This window comes from Parasteatoda tepidariorum, chromosome 12 (assembly GCF_982258835.1).
Source record: "Parasteatoda tepidariorum strain Cologne lab strain chromosome 12, Ptep-v5.0, whole genome shotgun sequence".
Classification (NCBI taxonomy): Eukaryota; Metazoa; Arthropoda; class Arachnida; order Araneae; family Theridiidae; genus Parasteatoda; species Parasteatoda tepidariorum.
The window spans coordinates 5,302,581-5,328,172 of NC_141766.1; the positions used below are offsets into that span (position 1 = coordinate 5,302,581).

Below are 25,592 nucleotides of genomic sequence, written 5' to 3' on the forward strand. Positions count from 1 at the left end.
ATTTAGTTCCTTAACACACAAATTCATATGCACAATTTCAAGTTTCTTACCATCAAGAAGACTTCGAATTTCATTTTTCCCATCACAACTTTTTGATCGGTTTTCTTCATTTTTCAACTAGTATAAAAATAAATCACATTTACATTAATAAGAAAAAGAGTCTTATTTATTCAAATTAGTATACAGGCATTGTAGTAGGGCAAAGAAAATATCATAACATTTTTCAAAACAATCAGGACAAAATAAGGACATTTAGAAAGGGAATTAATAATTGATCATAGATTTATATTCAATAAACAAATTTTTATTAATAATTTTTTTCTTAGTCTTTTATGGTTTCAGTTGAATATAATCTCTTTATTACAAACACAACTATGATTTAATAGTTTCTCAATAATCAAAGAAAATACTAGAAATGAATATAATGCTTTGAAAAATACAATTAGGAACTTCATTTCATTTATTACATTTCACAATTTGAATATGTTTAACCCTCTTGGTGGTGTTTGCTTGAAATAGTTTTACTCTTAAAACAGCAAGCATATTTACCAGAGATATACCTTAAAAGGGCGAGGGTCAGACAAAGGGAATGCCTACCCCCTTTTTTCTGTTTGCTGTTAAGAGAATTTTTCACACTCTATGTGGTCAGTCAGGGTATTGACAGTTTGATTGATGAAACCCATTAAGTAGTTCACTCTTCAACTATCTTTTTTGAATACTTGTGGAAAGCAATGCTTGTTTACAGAATGATTTTACCTTTTTACAACTTATATTTAAATAATAACTGCATTTCGTTCTCACCTTCCTCACTTATAAAGATTATTAAAACAATATCATTCAAGTTTTTCTTATAGAAAAAAAACTAGTAATAAATAAAATAAAAAAATTAAATTTGAAAACAATATTGTAAAGTTTATGTTTCTTTATTTTTTATTATTAAATTTTTATTTATTTAGTGATTATTATCACTACACATACATAGCGTATATAATTGCTATTAAAATCTTTTAATTTTCTGTAGTTTTCAATCTTGCACAGTGGCAATCTTTTTTCTTTTATTTAATCTATGTCATTATCATTATCTTCATTCTAAGTTATATCTCTGATTTGGAAAGTACACCATTTGGAATATAATTTCATTATCAATATTCAAAATGTAGCTAAGTGTAATTTTGACTAGTATTAGTTAATTCCTTTTTTCACCATTTTTTATAAAATTGAAGCTTTTTAACTCTTTGTGTACCAAATAAATTTCCTTGTTGCTTGTAGATAGTACTTCCATGCAGAAACCGAAAATATTGCCGAACCCGAAAATATGAAAGATGACGTCGGCTTGATAATCATTGTTAAAATATTTTTTAAAACTTGATTATTGAAGTCTGAATAAAACTTTTTAAATTTTTCGCCCTAGAAAATTTTGTTCTTCTATTAAGGATTCGTAAACTGATGTAGTGTCAATCATATTTAGCCTTTTTTAGAAAGAAAAAGAAAGTTCATTTGCTTTTTTTCCCCTATTTCTCTACTGCTTGCTCACTATCGAGAAATTTTTCTATCATTTTTAATTTTATAACGCATGCGCTATCAATAATAAAGAATTGCTTTTTTTTTTTTAGTTAATATCCTTATACAGTCACCCCCATTTAATTGCATTACTGATAACTTTTAAAAGTGTAATTTATGAGTTCAATGAAGCAAAACCATTCATGTATATTCATATTATTAAATAATACAAGTCTTTAATTATTTTTCCACATTTAAATTGCTTAATTTAAAATTTAGGAAATTTTTTCGATGGTTATGAATGGAATAATAAATTGAGTGTAATTCCATTTACTTTATTCACAATTATAAATAAACTTATTCGTATTACAACAAAAGCTGCTTGCTAGCTATTTCTAAGAAAATAAAGCATAAAATAACTGTAGGGGTCGACAACGACCTACAAGGGGTTCATGTCAAGTGAAAATGGGGGTCAACGGTTGTGGATCTCAAATAGGCAGGTCGTGACTTTTATTTTGGCATTTCATGAATGGGATAAACAACATACACTGATGCTACCTACTATTTACTTTCATTACATTACCTTATAATATAAAGACATACAGGTATAGGACAAAATAATAGGAACACCTGTGAAAGAATGGAGTCGTTCTTGACCGTCCAATAAGCGGCGGGCACGTGTCGCAAGAATGTGCCACCTGGCGGTGATGAAAGACAAGGTATCTGTCCAGCATTTGGCAGTGTGAGATTTGCATGAGAAAAATCTGTTTCTAGCAAAACGAGATTATATCAGACCTCTCTGACCTTAAAAGAGGCACGATAATCGGACCTCACCTGGCTGGAGCGTCCGTGTCCAGAACAGCGAACCTTGTAGGTGTTTCAAGGACCACTGTATCAAGGACTCTGTCGGCATATACAAAGATGAGTAAGGTGTCTTTGGCGAGGCACAACAGTGGCAGGAAGTTGAAGTTGTAAGACCATGATAGACGGGTGTTGAAGAGTATAGTCGCTCGAAAACACAAGACTACACTGCCGGTGATAATATCCGAGATGAATACCTACCTTCAGAACCCTGTATCCATGAAAACTATTCAATGGGAGTTGCATGCTACTAACATTCATGGCAGAGTAGCTATTCCAAAACCGTTAGTTTCAGCGCGGAATGCTTTGAAGAGACTATAGTGGTGTCAAGACCACCTAAAATGGGCACAAATGCAATGGGAACAAGTCATTTGGTCTGATGAATCCTCTTTTATACTATTCCAGACCACCGGACGTGTTTTCGTGTGGCGAACGCCGGCAGAAGCATTTCATGTTGACTGCCTGGTTCCAACCGTGAAACATGGAGGTGGTTCTGTGATGGTGTGGGGCGCTATATCTGCCCGTGGATTGGGGCCTCTCGTTGTCTTGAGGGGGTGGTCAAAGGGGACCATTACCGAAGCATTCTTGCAGATCATCTTCATCCTATGCTTCATACTCTCTTTACGAGAGAACGTCCTGTGTTCCAAGATGACAACGTCCCTGTTCACACGTCTCACTGTGTTCAAACATGGTTAAATGAGCATAATGATGAAGTGGACCATCAAACGTGGAGTCCTCAGTCCCCTGATCTCAATATCACTGAGCCTTTGTGGGGTTTTTTGGAGAAAAAAGTCCGTGCTCGGTTTCCTCCTCCACGCACACTCTCTGAACTCAAGACAGCCCTGCAAGAGGAATGGCTGCAAATTCCAATAAACTTTGTTCAAGACCTTTATTTGTCAATCCCACGTCGAATGCAAGCTGTCATTCAGGCCAAAGGTGGCCCAACTACTTATTAATAAAATATTTTCATTTTTTCACAGGTGCTCCTATTATTTTGTCCTATACCTGTATATCTATCTACATTCTACATAATTTATAAAAGTAGCTATGAATTAAAATTTTTATTAAAATTGAAGTTATTAGGATTAATTTTTGATATATGAAAACTGAATTATTATAAACTAGCTATTGCCTGCAGCTCCGCCCTCGTACGTTTTTATTTTCTCTGCGTGTAAGGCTTTATTTTGTAACAAAAAAAAAAAAACACAATTATTTTTCAGAGGTAAATTGTAGCCTAGCCTGTGTCAACTCTTTAGCTAGCTAGACCTCCTATTTTCTCTGCGCACAAGATCATGGTGATTTGTTGCTTAACTTTTACGTGAAAACGTAACAAACAGACCGATAATACACTACTACAGTTTTGTATACAAACTTATTTCCCCAATTATAATATTAGTAGCGGGGTACAGATTTTATAGTGCTCTATTTTATTCCACTTACAAATTAACTAAATTAGTAATTAAATTAGCTTGAATTTAATTAATAAATGTATAAAATTAAGTTTTTCACACTACACTTCACTACAGTTAGAAGTTTAAATCTTTTACAGTGAGTCACACTATACCAGCTGTCAAAAATACATTTGAAGTTGATGCTGATGAATTTACAAAAAATAAATATCAGGTAAGCGGGTCCAAAACCGAAAAACATGGCAAGGGATCCACGAGACAAAAAAAAAGTTCGGGAACAACTGGTGTAGAGCTAAGATTACTTAAGAAAATTCCTTATCCGTACTTTTGAGAAATTTTTAAAAAAGTAGAAATTATAGTGGTAATTAATTTGATGCAAAGTAACACGTTGAAGAAAATCTTTTGCAGATACTGCTGTTCATGAATTTCTAACAGCTTAATTTAAAATCCTTCAGTTCTAAAATCAATAAAATGATTTTATTAAACGGAAAAGATGTTACATTCACTGATTAGCTCAATATCAGGGGGTCAGTCCAGACATTTTGTTGAAGATCCTGTTTTTTTAAAATTGTGAAAAAATTACTCGTAATTTGCGAATATAAAATAAGTGTAAGTCACATTCTTTCAAGCAGGGTCCTGTTTCGTGAATTTGTGCAAATAGGGTCCTGTTATCGAAAAAAACTATTTCAAGGAGTTTCAAATTGTAAATGGATACAAGATTATGCTAAACACTGTAAAATTAAAATTTCAAAAATAAACCGCCATTGCTGCTACTAAATTAGAGATATGCAACATACAAATATTGGGTATTTAGCCTACACTGCACAATGCAGAATATTCATTTCGCCGAATAATGGAAACAAAAATCACTCACATTTTTTATAATTTCAATTGACATGCAACACTGTTACTTTACTGTTAAATACTTTACTGTTTTTTTCTAAGTAAATGAAAATAAAATACAAACTTTAATTTTCTTGTACCTTTAGTGATGTTCCGCATCAAAAGTATGTTAAAAATACGAAAAATAACTTCTAACCAGTGAGGGAACAGGCATGTTCCTTTACTGAGCATGATTTCCCAGTGAATGAACATTATGTGTTAATATGTTGAAACTTTAATTTTCAATTCATGATTACAAAAAAAAGTTATTTTCCAAGTATTTATATGTTATAATTTCAAGAATAAGCTTGTTTTTAAATATTGGTATGGCTTATAAATTCATAAACAGCATTAAAAAATAACCAAAATTAAATGTTCCTTTACTGGGTGTTCCTTCACTGGTAAGAGCTGTTCCTTCACTTGATCTTCTTACTACTTGTTATTAATATGTTGAAACTTTAATTTTCAATTCATGATTACAAAAAAAAGTTATTTTCCAAGTATTTATATGTTATAATTTCAAGAATAAGCTTGTTTTTAAATATTGGTATGGCTTATAAATTCATAAACAGCATTAAAAAATAACCAAAATTAAATGTTCCTTTACTGGGTGTTCCTTCACTGGTAAGAGCTGTTCCTTCACTTGATCTTCTTACTACTTGTTATTTGAACCTCAAAAACTTTAAAACAATATTATGTAAGTTCTCTACAATTTTTTTACATAATTTGCAATTAGTAGCAAATATGTTCTCACTGTCATTTAACTAAAATTACGAATTTTGAAATTAATATGATTTTTTAAAAGGCAAGCGAAGCTTAAGTGTTCCTTCACTGGTTAGTTTACCCTATTAACTTTTAATAATAATGAAAAAAAATTTCTTCCATTCTTCATTAAAGATCAACAAATAAAATTTAACTCTCTAAACAAACAAAGGCTGTTACATTTTTTGCTTTTGCGATCAATTTTACACGGTGGTAGTTTATGTAACAAATATGTATCAAGTTTGATGAGCAGAATTCTTTTCAATTTTGTCAGCACTAACAAATTGCAGGACTATCAGATTTTCTATGGTTGAAACAAATGTGTTGTTGTTGTCAAATTCCTTTTAAAATTAATTCCTAAGTAAAAAAAGGAAACATTTTTTAAACCCCTCAAAACGCTGTTTGAATATATATAATTTTGTTAAATTATCCAATAAAAATAACTTTTTTAATTTTCTCTATTGATAAAAGATTTATACTCCTTATTAAATAAATACTAGATTGTTTGACCTGTTTTTTGGTCTAAGTAATAGTAAAAAACTGAGTAATACATATAAATTAACTTTGCGTAGCCTTTTTCTTTTATTATTGTCCCTGATATAAATTGATTATAATTAAATCAGAAATTTGAAACAAATACATAAGAATATACAATAGCATTTACAAAATTTCGTTTAAATAATTAGAAAAAAAATTTTGAAATTATTTTATCCTCTGATTTTTACCTAGTCTTGTTTTTATTTAGTTTGTTTGGAATACATTTTTATGTAAGCCATATTAGTTTATTAAATAATGAATAACTTCATAAGTACATGAGAAGACTTTGAAGTAGTTTCCTGTTAAATAATTTAAGTTACCAAAAATTAATGCTTAATTGTAATTTATTAAATTCCTTTACTATGACGCAATAAAAAAAGGATCATATTTAGTATTAAGAATTTTGCACGCATTATTAATATATCACTTGATAGTATTCGATAAAATTTAAATTGTCACAAAAAATAATCAGAGTTTAGCTGAGAAAAATTTTTTCAAAATATTATTATATGGTTTTATTAAAATTGAACTTAAACAGATATTTTATCTCATCCGTTTCTTTGTAGTTGGATGATTCTTCTTTTAGCAAAAATGTTTTTGAGTGTACAAGTTATTTTTTAAAAATTCAATAGCTGTCTTTCGTATTCTGTTCAAATTTTTCTTAAATTTTATTTCTTTGCGAATTTCAGATGCGATAATTCAAGGGAAATGCATAAAACATGACAAAAACAACAACAGAATAAGACTTTGCTTCAGCATTTTCTAGAATAATTTTGAATATTTGTGCGCAAATTTTTAGAATAACATGAAAAAAAAGAAAAAAAAAGAATGTAATTAGAAGAATGTTTGCGAAGAAAAACTTTAAAAATTTAAAATTTGCAAACTTTAATGACAAAATAGTAAAGTATTTCCTGGCAGTTAGAAAGAAATTAAATAAGTCAAAATCTAAACTAAGTTAAAATCTCTTCCTTCATAAATATATAAGTTCACAAAATAAAATTCATACTTAAGTTCGCAAAATAAAATTTATCTGATGAATATTTTCAAAATTCGAATTTACAGTACTTATAATAAAACAGCAGTACATTATTAATAGAGATATTTTAAAACTTATTAAAAATATGCGAGTATTTATAAGCAATTTTATATATTATATTTTATTTATTCCTATTTTTATTAATTCCAACCTAAACTTAAATTTTAACAAAATGGAAGTAAAATAATAACAAAAGCAGCAAAATGTTTAATTTATTATTAGCAAAAGAAAACATAAAATTAATAATTTTTCCCTTCAAAACAAACTTTTACTATCAGTGCAATTAAACTGCTAACATACTATGAACTCTTGAATAAACTCACAACTCTTCCACTATAGTGATTTATGATGACAGCTATAACCACCCCTCAATTAGTACCCAGTCGGCGGTCGTAGGGGAAGGGGAAAAAAATACCAGCCAAAAACGCGGGCCCACCGCGTTTTTGGCTGGTTAGCTGGTTACAAAGAGAGGCAACCCGAGTTATTTCGGGCGTAGTAATCATGCTTTGCGTGTAGTAATCATGCCCGAGTTATTTCGGGTCCGCCGCCAGGAGGGTTAATTTTTCAAAAATTGAAAAGAAACAAAAGTTAAAATGATAAATTAAAACAATGTTTCATGAACTAGAAAAAAGATTACATTATATACCACAATATATGAGGAAATAATCACCTAGGTCAGCAAGAAGTCACCACTTATTACACAAAAAACTGTACTGTTAAATGAGAAAAACTATGTTTCAAAAATAAGAACTACTCTTAAGAACAATGTGGCATAGATAAAAGACTAAATTATCAGATGCCCCTGCAAACATTTTGGTTGAATTGATCAAATATGTAAAAGTCGTACTCAGAGAGGAGAAAACTGGTACAACAGTTCTAAGAACACAGTTAAAACTATTTATGCAAATATGCAAAAAGGATAGTGTTTTTAGTTTCTTTAAAAGGAAAATACATAGAATTATTTTACACATGTGCAAAATAAATAATATTTATCTTAAGCTTTCAGCATATATAAGCATCAATAAAATTAGTGGAAGGTAATTTATAGAAATAAATATTCTGAAAGCCAAAGCGTTAAAAAAGAAGAAAAAACTTCTAAAACCACACAAACTATGAAAAAAAGACTGATTTTAAAACTAGTTAATATTAAATTACTTAGTTTCCTTACGAGAACACCTTTCTATCTTCTTCTACTTATCCTAAAATAATTACTTAAATTTTCTTTGAACACCCAGTATAACTAAGCTGTTCTTACCAGGTAGGTGAACACAACTTGACTTCGTACCAGTTGCTCCCGAAGAGCTCTAATTTCATTATTTATTTGAACTCTTACATCATTTGATTCCGGAGCCTATAACAAACGCAAAAAGTTAAAATGACTATCAAAATAAACAGTTACAAAATATTAAAAAAAAGTTATAATTTACCACAGATGCCAATGTATTTTTACTCTCTTTATCTTCACTTGCTGAATCCTAGAAAAAAATTTATATTTACTGGAAAAAAAATTCTAATAAATTATTGAAACATTTCCAAAACAAAAAAACTATTTTTAATGTGTTATGTTCTTGATTGCATCTACTAGCTCTCAGCTGGAATAAAAAACCATGTTTAAAATAATCATGTTGTTTTTAGATTAACAGCTATTATAGCCATGCATTCTTAGGACCAGAGTTATATAAAACTTACAACACGACAACCTCACTATGTAGCATCACTGAGAAACAAAAATTTTAAAACAAAATAGCTATGGAGCACAATAACACCATATTACAATAAAACTATTCTAAAAATGAAATTAAAATTTATAAAAAAAATAAGAGAACGAAAAGCTACAAAACCTTAAAGTGTGATTTCTTGAAAGAGTGAAGAGTGATATCAGTTTGTCAACAGATTTTGAAAAAGCATTTAAAATTGTAACCTCTTATGACAAAATGCTAGTCATTCTACTTGTAAATGAACTAGCAAAAAACTTAATTATTGCATCCAAAACAATGGTTAGAATTGGTTTCTTCAAAAAAGGACAGTTTTATTTAACACTGAAACTTGGGCCTTACTGCACAGACAAATATGTATGATTATACAAATCTGCTTAGGATGACATATATGTTTCACTAATATACTATGACAAAAAAGTGGTTTGTTAGAAATTCAGGTTTAGTAATAGTACTTTACAAAGAAATAAAAAAAACAATTAAAAATTTATTGCTTCTTGAGGCACCAATAAGCATAAATATCATTTAAACTATACATATGTTTTAAACTATTTATTATTGCTAAACTACTAAGGAAATAAACACAAGATCAGATAAAAGTTATAAATTTTATTTCATATTTAACTTTTGCTTTGTGTCAACAAACAAAACAAATTTACATTTTGTATCGTTTAAAAACAAAATAATAAATAAAAACAATATTTTGCTTTAATAATATTTGTTTGTTTAACTAGTTTTCAATCATTTCTCAGAATAACCTTAGTTTTATTTCCTTTTATGTAAAACACATTTATCCACCATCACCATGAAAAATTCATGGATTTTTCTTATACTTATTTTCTTCAACCCTCTAACACAGGTTGTGAATAATAAGGATTTTTATGGTTAAGTGTCTTGTCATAAATGAGTTTTTGCCACAGATATACTAAGTTCTAAGACTTTACCAGGTCTTGGTACCCTTTACATTGTGAAAATTTATTCTTTTACCTGGTAAGTTTTAGGTACTCAGCAAAAGTTTCTTTTATTATTTGGCCAATTCCGGGTACCCAGCCATGTATTAAAAAAAAAATTTCTGCAGCAAATATAAAAATCATATAATTTTTATCGAACACATATTTAATAAGATATAGTTAGAGGAAATTTACTATGCACTTATATAACTTACTTTATCTATCTGAAACATATGTTTTTATTTTTAGACTTTTTTAAAATAAATTTTAAAAAAAAGTTTCTGAAAAAAATTTGGATTGATTGGTGACTGTTCGGACATAGAATGATTAATGAAAAACTTTGCTATAAAGTGGAGACATCTGCTGACAGTTGATTTAATTACTAATTAAATTTTTAATTACATTTATTTATGTAACTTCTGTTAAATGTAGGAAATTTAAAAATACTTTCATAAAATGACTGTATATTGAATAAAATATGCTTTAACTATTAAAGTTAAATTTTTAGTCATCCCATAACTTAAAAAATAGTTTATGTGCAATGCGATCTACTTTAGAACAATCTCTTAAGCTTCTCAGTACTCAGTGAGAAATTTTATCTTATTACCAATTTGGAACAGAAGAATCATATTGCAGTTTTTCTGTCCTTAATGTTAGAATTTTATCTTAGGAACTTTGAGCCCTCAAAAGATAAAGTATTCACTATATCAAGCAACAATCAAGGACAGAATTTGCTTTTACGAAAAAGCGTATCTGTGATGCCAGAATTGGCAATTTTCCAACGGCTAAATGTTCTCCTGTGTCCGATCGGACAAAGGAGAAGCATGGGTAGGAGATCCAAAATTGGCGATTTATTAAAATATAGCATAGCCAAAACAAAGCCAATCAGCATATAAATATTGGGTTTAAAATAATACCTTGGCGATCACGAGTCGCCAACAAATTTATGAGAATTATTACAATCATGCAACTGAAACATTTAGCCGTTGGAAAATTAGAATAAAAAGTTATAAATAGATTTTTGTTTTCGATTAAAGGCGACAGTGAATATATAAGTCTGCATTAGTAATGAAATAAAAAAGTATCCGTTACATTGATCTGGAAGAGAAGAAATAAATATTTTATGTTTGTTTTAAAAAGATTAAGTTTGTGATTTATTTTAAATGTTATTCTATTAATAAAAAATCAGCTTAAGTAATGAAAGATATTTTAAAAGATAGAAAATAAATATGTGTATGCCAATTCTGGCATCACAGTATCTATGAAACTAACCTATATTTACGTAACACGGAGAGAAAAAACCTCTAATGGTTAAAAAGTCAATAAGAGAAATTTAACCAGATAAATTAGAAATTGAATTCAGTGAGCAAAACAGTAAGAAACAAGCTTTCTGCAAAAATTTAGTTGAAAGTTACCACTGGCTGATTTTATTTACAATGCTTTCTTAGAATATTAAATATAAATCAACTTATTAACAAAATGTTCCTGAATTTTCTTTTAAGTAGTTTAAAAATAAAAGTTTCTTTTGTTTTAAAATGAAAACTACCAGCAAAAAATTTATTTATCAATTTCTCGTTAAAACAATTATTTTGGTGTTAACATGCTTTTTTTTTTACTACGAAATTAATCATTAGCAATGTTTAAATTTATAATAGCATTAGAATAATTAATGTGTTGTTAATAAGAAAATATTTATGCTCAGTTTTCAACAGCTGTATATTATACAAACCCGAATAATGAAAACATATTACAGAGCAATGTCCCATATCGGGACGTCCCTTTTCCGGAGGGGTCGATTTCCCGGACAAATTTTAACAATCAAAATAAACAAACATCTTTTCATCTTCCCCTCTCTTAAAAAAAAGAGGTCTTTTGACAAGTTTTTTCCTTTTCTGGCTTCTAGTGATTTATGCATTGAACCCATAAATCACCAGAAAAAGGAAAAGAAGATCAACCAAGACCATCGAGTGATCAATAATGATGCTCCTCCTCTGGAATGCAGGAAAGGAGGAAGATTTGTTTTTAAAAAAGCACAATTGGGTCCCCTCTCCCCCCCCTCTTCTTTCCTATGCAGCTGGCTAGTAAAAGAGGCATTTCCTGGAACCTTTTTATTAGTGTTAGGGAAAGAAGAAATACTGTGAAAAAGGGTAAACGCAGCAAACGTTAACGTGGAGGGGGAGTCACTTTCAGTCACATAAGAAAAATTAAGAGAACCCAATCCGCATGCAGCGCCTTTATGCTTGATTGTTAGTCAATGATCAGAGAGAAAGTAAGAATTTGTCACTTTCCCGCCCTCAACTTGAATGTCAAATAAGGAGGAAATTAATTTTTCTCCTTCACCTATCCACCTTAATAAATGACAGGAATTTCCCCTCCTTGCTTGAATTGTTCTAGTTCAAAATAGCAGAGAGAGCAATTAATATTTTCATAACTGTCAAATTTTTTTCGTTTTCTATATTTTAAGCAATAATTATTTTTTTCTAATATTTTGTTTTTGAGTTGATTAGATAAAATACTAATACTAAAAAATTATTGCCCGAAAAATAATATTTATTTATTTATTGCTTCTTAGATTCCGATCGTTTATTAGATCGTTTTAAGCTTTGTTTATCTTGGGAGTCTATTATGGGAAAAAATCTAATATCCGGACATCCGGAAGTCCTATCAATTCCGAATGCGCGACTTTCCACTGTATTGCCTTAACTTCTGAAAGAAAATTTAGATACATACATATTTAATTTTTCTACAGTTATCTTTGAATTTTATTCATTACAATTTGATTGACTTTAAAAAACAGTCAGTGTAACTCCCTATTTCTAACTTTATATTTATTTTTATTTAAATATTATATTAGTTTAATTAAAATAGTTTTCAACATTAGATTTTTGAATTTTCATGTTCTACTCCTAATAAAAATAACTTCTCTTAAGCGAGAATATTCTCTAGCCCAACCCATTTTACCAAGATTTTCTTGAACTAAAATTCTGCACAAAAGTTAAATATGATATTTTGATGATTTTATTTAACACAAGGAGGATTGCTAAGTGAGCCACAATTCAAAGAGAGAGGAAAATATGATGACTTAAATAATTTTCATGCTTTAAACATTTACAAAAATACCCAATATCACAATACCTAAGTCAATTAAAAAAAATGGATTTTTAATAAATATGCTTATCAATCAGTTTTTGTTTTCATCCTTATTAAACATGCAATCTTAAATTCCAAAACATTCCTCTGAGTAAAGATTTGAAATTACAATTATTTTGGTAATGCAAATAATAGAAAATTAATTTATTGAAGTACAGTAGAGAACCAATTATCCGGGATGCTCGGGACCATCGCTATCCCAGATATCTGAATTTCCCGGTTTTCTGGATCGACCAAAAAGTGTCGTTAATCGATGTTTTATCGAACCCGAAGTACAAGGAAAAAGTGTAATGCATAAAGTAAGAGAAAAAAAAAAGGTACTCCTAACTTTAAAAAGAAAAAAAAAAAAGTAGAAATATAACATTTAAAAGAATAAAAAAATTTGCAAGTTTAGACAAGAAAATCAAGTTTAAAAAATACAAAATTCTCATATTTATTTTTTAAAAATAATTACAATTCCTAAATTAAATAATATAAACAAAACCAATGATTAAATAATGCAATATATTTCATACCTAATTATACGGGGAGAAACGATAAAATAAAAAGAAAACTTATTAATCTAAATAAAAACACTTGAAAATTATCGAACCGAAACGATAGTTAAAAAAGGCAGTAGCATAAATATTAAAACCCGGAACAAGGCAAGATCAACGGAATTCAAAAAAAAAAAAAAAAAAACCTAATGATAAAATTTATGAATAAAAAGAATTAATTTATTAAGTGCGAAATTTATCGCGAAAAGAAAAAAAATCAAACATAGTGGAATCAGAAAAACAAAACTGTAATCTGCTTCATAAAATAATCCTATGTTTAAATTAATAAACAATTCTCCTTTTATTTTATTTTTTTTTGTTGATAGAAACAAGATTTTTAATTACAGCAGATGTGATTCCACACCAAGAAAAACTTGCAATTGATACCGCACTTCCAAAGAATGAGAATTTATTCGAAAGAAAAAGATTTTATTTTTATTAGTCGATGTCAAATAAATATATTTTTCTCTTTTCTTTTTCTGTTAACTGATATGCTTGCAATGCAATTTCCCCACCCCCCTCGTAAATCAGGCAGAAAACGAAATCAGCATGCCACACCCTAGAGTTTGATTGACGACCTAAAGAAAAAAATAAAGCATTTCTCCCTTCCCTGCCTTCAAGGTCACGGAGGAAATGACGTTTCTCTGGGAAAACGGGGGAAAATTTTTTCCCCTTCCTTACATTTTTTCCTCTACTCAACTTCAAGGATGAGTCCAATTTCCGCTTTTTTCGTTCTAGATTAAAATGGCGGGAAAATCGAGCAAAATTTTTCCCGGTTTTCTGGTTTCCCGGTTATCTGGATACCGGATAAATGGTTCTCTACTGTATATTAAGACTGCACAAACAAAATAATTTTTACAACAAGTTGTAAAAGATCTTTTTCAGCTCATAAATTAGTATAGTAAAATAAAAAGTTGTAAGAAAAAATTCAGAGACTTAACAGAGACTAAAAGCCAGGTCCAGGTACCCATTACTGTGTACTGGGAATTTATTAAAATTCGTTATTATTTTTCACACTTTTTTCTCCGCCAACACATTTAAATGCATAAAGATAAGAAAAAGAGTTTTAGCAATAAATTTAATCAATTAATGGCCAATACATGGATTCCTTAACCTTCCGGGGCAAAAACTATTTTAACGTATACACGACACTCACATTTTTAATTTTTTGGGGAATAAAGGTGTCCTGTGGTGCTTAGCCATACAGCCACACCCTCGGGGCCATTTTCTCTAGAGGGGAATGCTTAGCGGTGATTTTGCTGCAATTACTTTTTTGAGAAGGATGATCCTAGAATGGTGTGTGATGACTTACTTGGGTGTTCGACTTTTCTCCAACTTAAGTCCCGTTAAAAAAAATTCAGCACTTCAATTTCTTCTAAAACTTCCGCTGCTTATAAGTTATCATTAGAAGAAACTCATTTTCTTTCCTATTAACTCTTGTCTTTGCTTTACGAACTGTTTTTGTGGACTTTTTTTTAAACTTTCTTTAGTTACTTATCCTTTGTGGTATTTATTACAATTCTTTATACAGTTGAACCCCGCTATAGTGAACCTGGGATATAGTGAACACTCGGATGTAGTGAACTTTATTAGCGGTCCCGTCCGTATTCCTATTTAAATAATGTTATTTTTAACGTTTATAGTGAACAACTTAGAACTTGGAAACTCAGTTATAGTGGACTCAAATTTCATTTCTTTAAATATCTTTTTCAGTCCTCCATCTTTAAACTTGTAGGTGTTGGGACTGAAAATGAATGCATTGCTATAAAATGTGTCATATTACTCTCCTTTATGCTTATCACTTTTAACTATACTGTAATAAATGTCAAACAGATCATTTATCTTATACTCCCCCTCCCTGACAAGCCTCGCTTTATCTCTTTTCCCCAAGCTTGCTCTACAACTAGTTAACTTGGCCGCCTGCTGAATTTTTGGAATTTTCTTATCTGTTCAAACCATATTCTTCACAAATCACCCCTTGACAATCAAGAAGGGGAACAATTTAACTCATTCTACAGCTGCTCTCTTCATATTCTTACATTATCTATTTTACACAAGATTTTTATTTCAAAAGCAGTGAAAATGGCAAATTCTCTTAAAGAGAAAAGCGTTTTCGATAGAGGACGCTATGTAAAGCGTATAAGTTAAAATTGTAAAGCGTATTGATGATGGAACCAATCAATCGACACTGTGTAAGGAATTTTCCTTGTCAAAATCTACAGTTTCAAACATTTGAAAAAAATCGAAGTGCAATTCTGGCGGCATACGACAAAAACATGGTTTCATCGAAAAAACTGCGTGGAGCTGCAAGAGAAAACGTAGAAGATGCTTTGTTAAGATGGTTCGAAATCTTGTTCAAAATGTACAAATCTTGCATTCTTTGCACATTGTAGATAAGAAAATTGATGAACTCAATTTAAAATCAAATTGTGTTCAATCAAAAATCACAAATTTTTTTCATAAAAAGTGAAAATAAAACTAACATTTAGTTTTACATTACATTACATTTTAATACATTAGTTAGAAACTAAACTAATGTTTAGTTTAGTTTCTAACTAATATTAATTCCATCAATTTTTGCTTTATTATCTGTTAATTAGTTAATAATTTTTTAAATAACTTATACAAAATTGCAAAGCCAATTTTCAATCATTCAACTGTCTAATGCAAAAAATATTCTTCAAAAAATTTGGATATAGTGAACCATCGGTTATAGTGGACACATTACTGAGTCCACAGACGGTTCACTATAGCGGGGTTCGACTGTATTTAACTTTTATAACATTCATTTCTTAATTTTTTATGATTGATTGAAAAAGCACTCCTATAAGTAAATTAACAACAGAATTTTTTAAGCAGCTAAAAATAAAATGATAGTAAATCTCCCATTTTATTTACAACTTTTAATATTGTACTTTAAAACTTATCCAATTTTTTTAGTTAAACAGCATATTTGATTTTATTATTTACCTTTTCAAGAATTTTGAGGATAATTAGAGCATTGAAGAATGTATTAAAATTTCTGGAAAGTACATGAATTTTATTACCTAAATTTATGTTTCTGTTCAGCGATAGAATTTTGAGTATTGTATTGTATTTGAGTGGTATATAATAAAGTTAAGATTTTCAGGTGCTTTTAACTCTTGAGTTGAAGTATTTGAACATCTGAACAGAATAATTAAAATATACTTTGGTTTTCTTCGAGAATGTTTTTGGTGAATGAGAAAGAATGTTTTTAGACATTCTTGTGTTTTGTTTTATGGATGCAATGGGAGTTTTGGAGTATGTTGCATCTGATTTGACCGATAAGCAAACATTGTTAATTTGAAAAATATCTTCAACTCATATATTTTTATTACAATTAATTTCTTAAAAAAATACCATGAATTATGCATGATTTTTGATATAAAAATAACTATCTTTAAGAAAACTCAATGTAGTCAACTTCAATAAAATAGACAAATTTGATAAAATATAAACAAATTTATTTTAAGGTTTTGAACTATTCTGAAAAAAAAAAGTTTGTTCCATAAAAACCCAGCCTGTTTCAAAAACATCAGCTACTCCACTTTAATTTCTAAAAGTATTTCACTATTGAATAAAAAATATTATTAATTAAAAAATATATATTCACTTAAAAAGAAAATTTTCTTAACTTACCTTAACGTCTCGTAATTCAGCAAAAGTTTTCTGCAGTAAAGATGAACCTAAAATTAAGCAAAATTCATAAAAAATATACTGGTTGTAATAAAATGGAGAATGTCCAAAATTTGATTAAAATGCATATACAGTATAGCCTTGATTATCTGGAGCAATTAGGATAGAGGCCAATCCAGATAGCAAAAAATTCTGATAATTGATATACTTAAAAGAAAAGAAAAACAGGTACATTAAGTATATTTAAACTTAATGAATATTAAGGGAAGTTACTACAAGAGCTGTTAATTGTAGCATTGCATACTTAACTTTAGCTTAATACTATGCACAATTAGAAATTAATTATTTAACATTTTGTTTTACTTTTCAATGAAATAAATTATCACATATATATACACTGAACAGTACATACTTTTAAAAAAATCATTGTAATACAGTAAAAAAATTCTTGATAGCCTCATAAGTTTTATTAGAGGGCATATTTTTTTTTTAAGTAGGGGCAAATAAATTTACTGAAGTATATTAAAACTGCAATAACTAAACTACTTTTAACAAGTAGCTGTAAAAGATCTTTTTCAGCACATAAAATGTTGTAGTAAGAAAAAAAGTTTTAAGAAAAAGCCACATTTCTCAAATGGAATTAAAAATCAAAAAATAAATTTAAATTGTTTTTGTCACTTTTAAAACCAATAAAAATATGGAATGCATCACTTTCAAAGAATGTGGAAAATATTTTAGGTTTATTTTGTATCTAAGTTTACAAAGTGGTAGTAATTTTAATTGAGGATATATTCTGCATCTTTAATCAAAAACAGAGAAGCGAAGATATAGCAATCAGAAAACAATTTAAATATAGTCATCTGAATTGAAGCTCCAATGAAAATTGTAAAAATTCTGCAAATAAAAATTCAAGGAATCAAAATGTTGAGTTCAAATCTCGCCCGGCACTTTTCTTACACAAGCTCTTTTATATAATCTGTGTTGAATTATAAAAATGATTACAAGCACTAACATGTTTTGCTGTTGCTGATAAAATTAGCCAGCTTTGTAATTTAATTTGGATTATTTCAAACTTAAATCCTCCTATCAATGAAGAACTAGCAGAACAACAGTTCAATTAATACAATGTACATTCAGCTAATGAACTTATGTTTGATATTTTCAACTACAACTGATCTAAATTTTAGGGTCACTAAATCCATTTTTACTATTCTTATTGCATAAGCATAATTTTCCAATTAGCTTTATGAACTTGATAATGAATTTTTTTACTACATTATTACTTTTATTAATTATTAAGCTACTTTTAATTGCAACAACAAACTATTAAAAAATTAAAACCAGTAAGATCATTTTTAACAGTTTTGACCATTTTCCACCACTTTCAGATGGCTTAACCAATCTTATCTAACGTCCTAGTCAAAATCAGTCTTGACTAGATAAAATTACAACTTTGTTACAAACTTCTGCTGGAAATAACCAATGCAAAATTAATTACTTTTTTTTCCGTCCTAAAAATGAGAGCAAAAATTATACTCAATACCGTTGTTTCTCAACCGCTGGCTCACAATCTTACTACCACACACAAAGGGAGAACTTATTGAACCATTTTCAGATCTAGGATAAAAATCACAATTCAATTTAATGAACATCTATCAGTTCTGGATAAAAACTAGAAAAGAATATCTCCATCTTCATGAAAAAGCAATTAAGATTTTATTGCCCTTTTTAATAACTCATTTATGAGAAACTACATTTTTGTTGAGTGTTCTTAAAACAAAACATCGAAATCAACTTCGTCTTACATTTGCTTGATATGTAGTTGTATCTGATTTAATATTTAAAATGAACATGCTAGTCAGCAAGCAACAGCAATCTCATTAAATTCATTTATTTATTTTTGAATGTTAATTAGTATTTCCTGTTATTCATTTCATATTTACCTGTATTCTTTTGCTACCTACACATAGCGACATAATTTGATCAATACATTTTGTTATTTAAATTGTAAAATTAATATTCGTGCTAGAATTAATATGAATTTCATTTGTATTTTAATAGATTTATTCCTAAAATATTTTTCATTTTAGATAGTATGTAAATGATCAGAAACAAACCAGACATAAAATGTATATTAAAAGTATGTGAATAGTCCAAATTACTAACCTTACCAGTATGTGCTAAAATACTGAAATATTTTATCAGTCCTTCAAGTAAATCGGGTTGAGTAACACCGCTCTATATTATTTTTGGTTTTTTATCTACTTCCTAAGATAAAGATTCCATTGAAATTTTTAAAACAAAAATGAAGTTGTTGGTAAAAAAATTATTTTCTAATTGATGCATATAAATTCACACGAAAATTATAAAAAAAGATTTTACATAACTATTTTTCTTAACAGTAAACTAGAAAAAAAAAATCAGTACATTTAAGAATATTTAAACCAACTTACATACCTGGAGAAATTTCAATGGATTTCTGCACATCAGTGATAACTCTGAAATTGAAAAAAAAAACAGTTTTATCACAAAAATCTGAAATAAAACTGAAAGAATTAATAACAATTTTAAAAACTTCTGGTCTTAATTATACATTGGTACAGAAAATGCAATTTAAGAACTACTTTGTATAATCAATATTTTATAAAAATGAATTATAAATCACTAACACAAATTAAATTAAATTTAAGTATGACTTGTTATAAGCCATTAATTGCTCCTGAAAAAATATATATTGAAATACTTCATTTGAATATCAATTTATATCATTGACTATGTGCACTATTGATAAACAACGGGATTAAGGTAAGGATGGAGGGAACCAGAAAGTTAGTTGGAACATATGAGCCATTCAAAGTTACAAAAAAATTAAAATATGTATTACATAATAAGAATGTCAAATTGAATAATATTAAATGTAAAGAAAAATTATGGTCTAGATGTGTATAAGGATAAGGCTTTTAAAATTTTTAGGTAATGTTTGTAGGAAGAAACATTTTAAAAGTTATTATAAATTAGAAAGCAATAATAATAAAATAAAAAAATTAGTTTCGTATGGCTTTATAAAACTTCATATGGATTATTTAACTACATAACTAGATTTTTTAAAAAAAAAAAATTTTACATTCAGAAAGACTAACAAAAAGCAAAATAAAATTTTATGTTAAGTGTTTAATGTTTGTAATTGATAAATATCAATAAAAATAGATTCCAACTTGTCTACATGTGCTTTTTTTAGGAGTGTTCAGCAAACAGGTACAATAATAGTTTACAATAGGAATGTGTCAAACAGGGCCCTTAAATGAAAATACTTTATATTTCTGAATTTGAATCCAAAAAAGTATAATTAAGTAATTATAAATTGATATAAGAACTTAAATTTATTTGTCCCCAAATTTTCATTTTTTTCTGTGACTCTATTCCAAAAAAAGATGTGCACCACTAACATAAAAAAAATCATAGAAGTCAGAAATTTCATAAATTAATTTAAAATTTTAAAACATAATATAGAAAAGTTGACTGTCTCAGTTAAATACAAAGGAAGTTAATATTCACTGCTGATCAAAATGAAAACAAATTACGAATAACTGCACTATTTATGAAGAAACAAAATACACAAAGTTATGAAAATTCTTTACAATCTAAACTAAGAGTCTGGTTGACAGGGAAAGTGTAAACAAGCAAAATTTATATTTTAATATAAATAGAAATTATTCAATCACATTCAATTTAAAAAACACTTGAGAACAGAGCTCGAAAAATTTCAATTTTTTTACATATCCTACTAGCATATGTTCTTTATAAAATAGTACATGCTTGAGGGAAACTTTTTACAAGCCAAAGCATCTTTTTCGAATGTATATTAATCAAAATTATACGTACCAATAGCAAAAGCTCAGCTTTCCAGAATTAGAGTAATCAGAAAGCTACAATAACTTAAATTTTTTGGTATTTTATAAAAAAATAATTCAGATCTTTTCTTTTATTAATGAGATGAATCGGTTTAAAGCTTTATTTTATAATTTAAGAATGTTGTTTTATCTATTATTCTTTTTGTGAATTAATTTTTTATCAACATTTTTACTATGCTGTATTTTTTTAAATCATTTCTGAAGCACTATTTTGGGGTAACTTTTTCAAAAACACAAAAATATAGAAAAATTAGATTTTCGTTATAATGCTTTATTTATTTATTTTTTATAAGAACTAAGAGTGATTTATTTATTAGTATCATTTTCTTTCTCTTTCCTATAGCTATTAGTAAGTCTTATTTATCTATCTTCATTAGTTTTCTATTAACAGTGATGCTGATATACTTTTTTCGTTTATTATATAAATATATATTTAGATATATTGTTTTGTTTCAGTTGCGCAGCAATATAAAACACAGTATAATACAGCATTATAAAACACTGAGATTTAGTTTTTTCTCCATTTATCATTATATTTAATAAGCTTCCATTAAAATAATTTTTTGGTTTCATAATGTGCAGGATTTTTTTTCCTTTTTTAGAAAATAAGGCAACATTTAAAATAAATATTTTTGGCCCTGGAGTAACTGGAATTTCAGCATATTCAAATTTGCCATATCCTGTGCATTCTGGATAATTCAGGATTTACTATATTATTAATCTATCCAGAAAATGAAAAATGTCATATCCACACTTTCATTTTCAGTATTAAAGAAGCATGAAGTATTATTTAACAAAGAAGTTTTAAACACAAATAAGCTCTGCTAGAATTGCCTTGTATTGCTCATTGGTTACTTTGCATGAATAAGCTTGAATGAAGTAAATGAAAAACATAATTATTAACAAAGAAGTATTAAATATTATTGGAAAATGCACCTTCTAACAACATTCTTTTCACGAAAAGGCAAATATTCCAAGAGAAAGTTTAATGCATTTTAAATTAATATTTAAATGTATAACTGAGTATGTAAGAGTAGGAAATGCATTCCTGGTCAAAATTTTCACATGAGAGGGGAAAGAGAGAGAATAATGTTCGAGCTCTGCTAGAAGAAAAAGATTTCGGAAATGAAAAATGCCTAACCTGCCAGTTTGTTGATGGACAACATCTTGGCGGGAACAATGAGAAACACAGCTTCCCATTCTACCAGACTTGCACTTTCTCTTGTTTAAGTGCAGTTTTTGAACAAATTTTCTCAAAAATTTGAGAAATTTTATTTTTAAAGAGGCACAGTTTTGTTAGATATTTTAAGCATTGAACTGATAAAATTTTATTGTTCCATCAATTCTTAGTAAATTAATACAAATAAATAATTAAAATTTTAGAAAATTTACAAAAGACAGCACCATTTACATGATTGGTGCTATCCTAGAATTTTATATCACATACTTTTATGTGAATTAAATTGAAATTCTTTAACTTGAAAAACAGCAATGTAACAGAATTTCCACTCAAACACTGGCTGAGTACCAATATCATTTAAAATAAGTATAGCTCTTCTTTTATTTTGCATATCTAAAATTTAAATTGATACGGACAGAATTAAAATTTTCGAAAACTAATAACATGAATTTAAATTATATCAAAAACATAAGTAAAAGATTAAATTATTATGACAAATATTTAAATTGTATTGGCAGCAAAAATATATATATTTCAAATACTATAATCAAACATTTAAATTGTATTGACAACAAAAATAAATGATTCAAATATTATAACAGAAATTTAAATTGCATTGTCACCAAAATCTAACTATTTCAAAAATAATAAACTTAGATTTAAATTATAAGTTCACATCCTAACCAAACTTTTAAATAATATATACACAAATTTAACTTTAAAATTTAAATTTTTCTTTTCACCCTATAATTTACAATGATAAAAAAACAGATATTTTGAAACATTAACTCATTACTACTTTCCACTTAATGTATAATATTTCTATAGCTAATATTTAATAACTTTAAAGCCAGTAACAATGTGAATTCAGTTACACAGCAAACCCAATGACTAGTACCTTAATATCTAAACAAAAATAAAAGACAACAGACTTGTCAGTCAACAAATTCTTATAACATTATGGCAAAGAAGTAAATCTTAATAAATAGACATGTAATCCATTAAATTACGGTAAGTAAATCATTAAATGTAGAGCAATTTGAAGATGAAATAAATATCAAAAAGCTTATTTGTTTTCATCAAAATAGTTTGCAAATTTCACGGAGTTTCAGGATCAAAACACCCGAAGGACTAGACATTCACATCCGCATCTTGAAAAATCAATATAAACCGATCCCAGAGAGATACGGAGGAAAGGATGGGGATCATATAGGGGATGTGTACATATTTGATTCTGTTCCAGCATAATTAAAGTTTTCAGAACCACTAAATTTATATTTTGTTTCAACTAGTGAATTAGTGAGCAAAAGAACAGAATAAATTTATAATTATATTAATTAATATTACTAAAATAGAATAAATCAAAAGAAATAAATGGAAAAAAATAAATAAAACAAGAAGTGAAACTTTACCCTAAAGAAATTTCACAATATATCTTAAAAAATAAAAACTTAAATTTAAAAAAAAATCTACTAACAACGTGCTTTACTCCAACGTAAACATAAAACACCTGTTGCAGAGATGAGTGACGGAACGTAAACAATATCAAACTTCCTAACACCGAAAGAAATATAAATAACTACCGGTGTATTAAAAAATAACTACCGGTGTATGTCTCCGCTAATGGTATACTTCCATATCGTGATACAAGGAAATGTATTAAAAAAATTAATTTAAAAAAAGTCTGTGTTTATGAATGGTTGACTGAATGTAAATAATAACAAATTTCCTAAAACCCGATAAATTTAGAAAACTTCCGGTGTATCCCTCCGCCTATGTTATGCTTGCGAGGCGAACATACTTAATATTCTAGGGAGTTTTATTATTGTAATTTGCGATTAAATTTGTGCGTAATTTTACGATTCATAAGAGTTTCTTATAATTTACAAATTCTAACTGGTTGTGAGCCTAAAAAATTTTAAGAAAATTAATATCAAAGCATAAATAATTTGAAAGGTTCGCCATGTTTTGAGTGTTATCCCTTACTTGGCTATATTTGTGTAAAATATAACCGTTTGATATTTTTTGGGTTGCATCATAGCATGCTTGCGAATTCTACCAAATTCACTTGTCATTTGTTTCGTTGAAATTTAAATAGAAACAATGCGTTATATTGTAAGCACTATTAGTATAATAATATTAAATGACGTGCTTTTTTCAATTTTGGGCGTAAAAATTAACCTAAAATAGTAGCCCGGAATATTTACAACGAATTTTAACCTCTAGCACCATCTGTGCCTAGCTTTACACGATCAACCATCTATAAATTAACGGGTAATTTTATCATTCATAAGAGTTTTATGAAATTTATAAATTCCAACTGGTTGTGAGCCTAAAACAAATTGAAGTAAATTAATATCACAACAAAAATAAAGTGAAAGTAAAGTGGTAAAGCATGATTTGCCATATTTTGAGTGTGACTCCTCATTTGGCTATACTAGTGTAAAATATTACCGTTTGTTATTTATTTGGATTGCATCTTGCAGGGCATAGTCTGCTTGTGGAGTTTTCCACATTCATATGTTGTTTGTTCCATTGAAATTCAAATTGAAAGAAAGCTTTATATTGTAAACACTACAAGTATAATAAATATTTGACGGCTCCCTTTTTCAAATTTCGACGTAAAAATCAATCGAAAGTAGTAACCTGGAAGTCTTACGACAAATTTTAACTCTACCGCCATCTGTGCTTAGCTTTACCCGGTCAACCATCCTATGGATGGTTTACGCATAATTTTATCATTCATCAATCCCGCAGTGGACTGATCGTTAAGACACGGTTCCCAGCAGATCACCGAAGTCAAGCATCACTGGCTGCGGTCAGTGTGCGGGTGGGTGACCACTTGGATCAGTCTGCGTAGGGACCGAGGGTGTGCAGTATTGGAACTCGTTAAACTGTTTTACCGTAAAGTGCTCGACTTCACATGCAGGTCGTCGGGCTACCGAAGCGGGGGTGCCATCCCCTCTGCAGAGGATCAAAATTGTGATGGCATGTCTTCGGATCATCCTCAGGGATGTTTCCCAGACCGTCGCCAATAGCCCATTGTGCAGCTCTAGTGCGACGTAAATGAACGACAACATCGGTGATGAGATTCAAACAGATTTCAAAGTTATCTAAGCTTCGTCCATTTCAGGATTTTGTCCCAGACCCAACTCCTCAAATCTTGCTGTGAAATGTGTTTTCAAATTTAGTTTTTTTTTTTTCCTCTTCCAAGAGTAACCATTTATGATAATTCGAAGCAATTTGACTGATAATACTAGCCAAAATCCGATTTTACCGAAATTCTTTCATATTGTCGAATATTTCATCGGTGATGAGATTTAAACGGATTTCAATGTTATCGAGTTTCGTCCATTTCGGGATTTTGTCTCAGACCCGACACGGCAAATCTTGCTGTGAAATGTGTTTTCAAATTTAGTTTTTTTTTTTTCCTCTTCCAAGAGTAACCATTTATGATAATTCGAAGCAATTTGACTGATAATACTAGCCAAAATCCGATTTTACCG

The 25,592-nt window shown here is 28.7% G+C and overlaps 1 protein-coding gene across 6 annotated transcripts in view; it reads right to left on the reverse strand.

Moving 5' to 3' along the window:
• The window catches only part of LOC107453359 (uncharacterized), a 102,717-nt gene extending 77,976 nt beyond the window's left edge, over window positions 1-24,741 (reverse strand). Inside the window, exons 1-6 of one of the 6 annotated variants that reach the window (XM_043041330.3) lie at window positions 24,541-24,741; window positions 19,453-19,493; window positions 16,999-17,045; window positions 8,415-8,462; window positions 8,243-8,338; window positions 51-117 (exon numbers count right to left, since the gene is read on the reverse strand). In XM_043041330.3, the coding sequence (XP_042897264.2) occupies window positions 51-117; window positions 8,243-8,338; window positions 8,415-8,462; window positions 16,999-17,045; window positions 19,453-19,493; window positions 24,541-24,602 (361 nt within the window). In that variant the 5' untranslated portion in view covers window positions 24,603-24,741. Of the gene's footprint in view, window positions 1-50; window positions 118-8,242; window positions 8,339-8,414; window positions 8,463-16,998; window positions 17,046-19,448; window positions 19,494-22,047; window positions 23,268-23,498; window positions 23,706-24,540 lie in introns of those variants that run through there. The other 5 variants (XM_043041334.3, XM_043041333.3, XM_043041335.3 and 2 more) reach the window with 5 other exon arrangements.
• Between the last annotated feature and the right edge of the window lie 851 nt (window positions 24,742-25,592).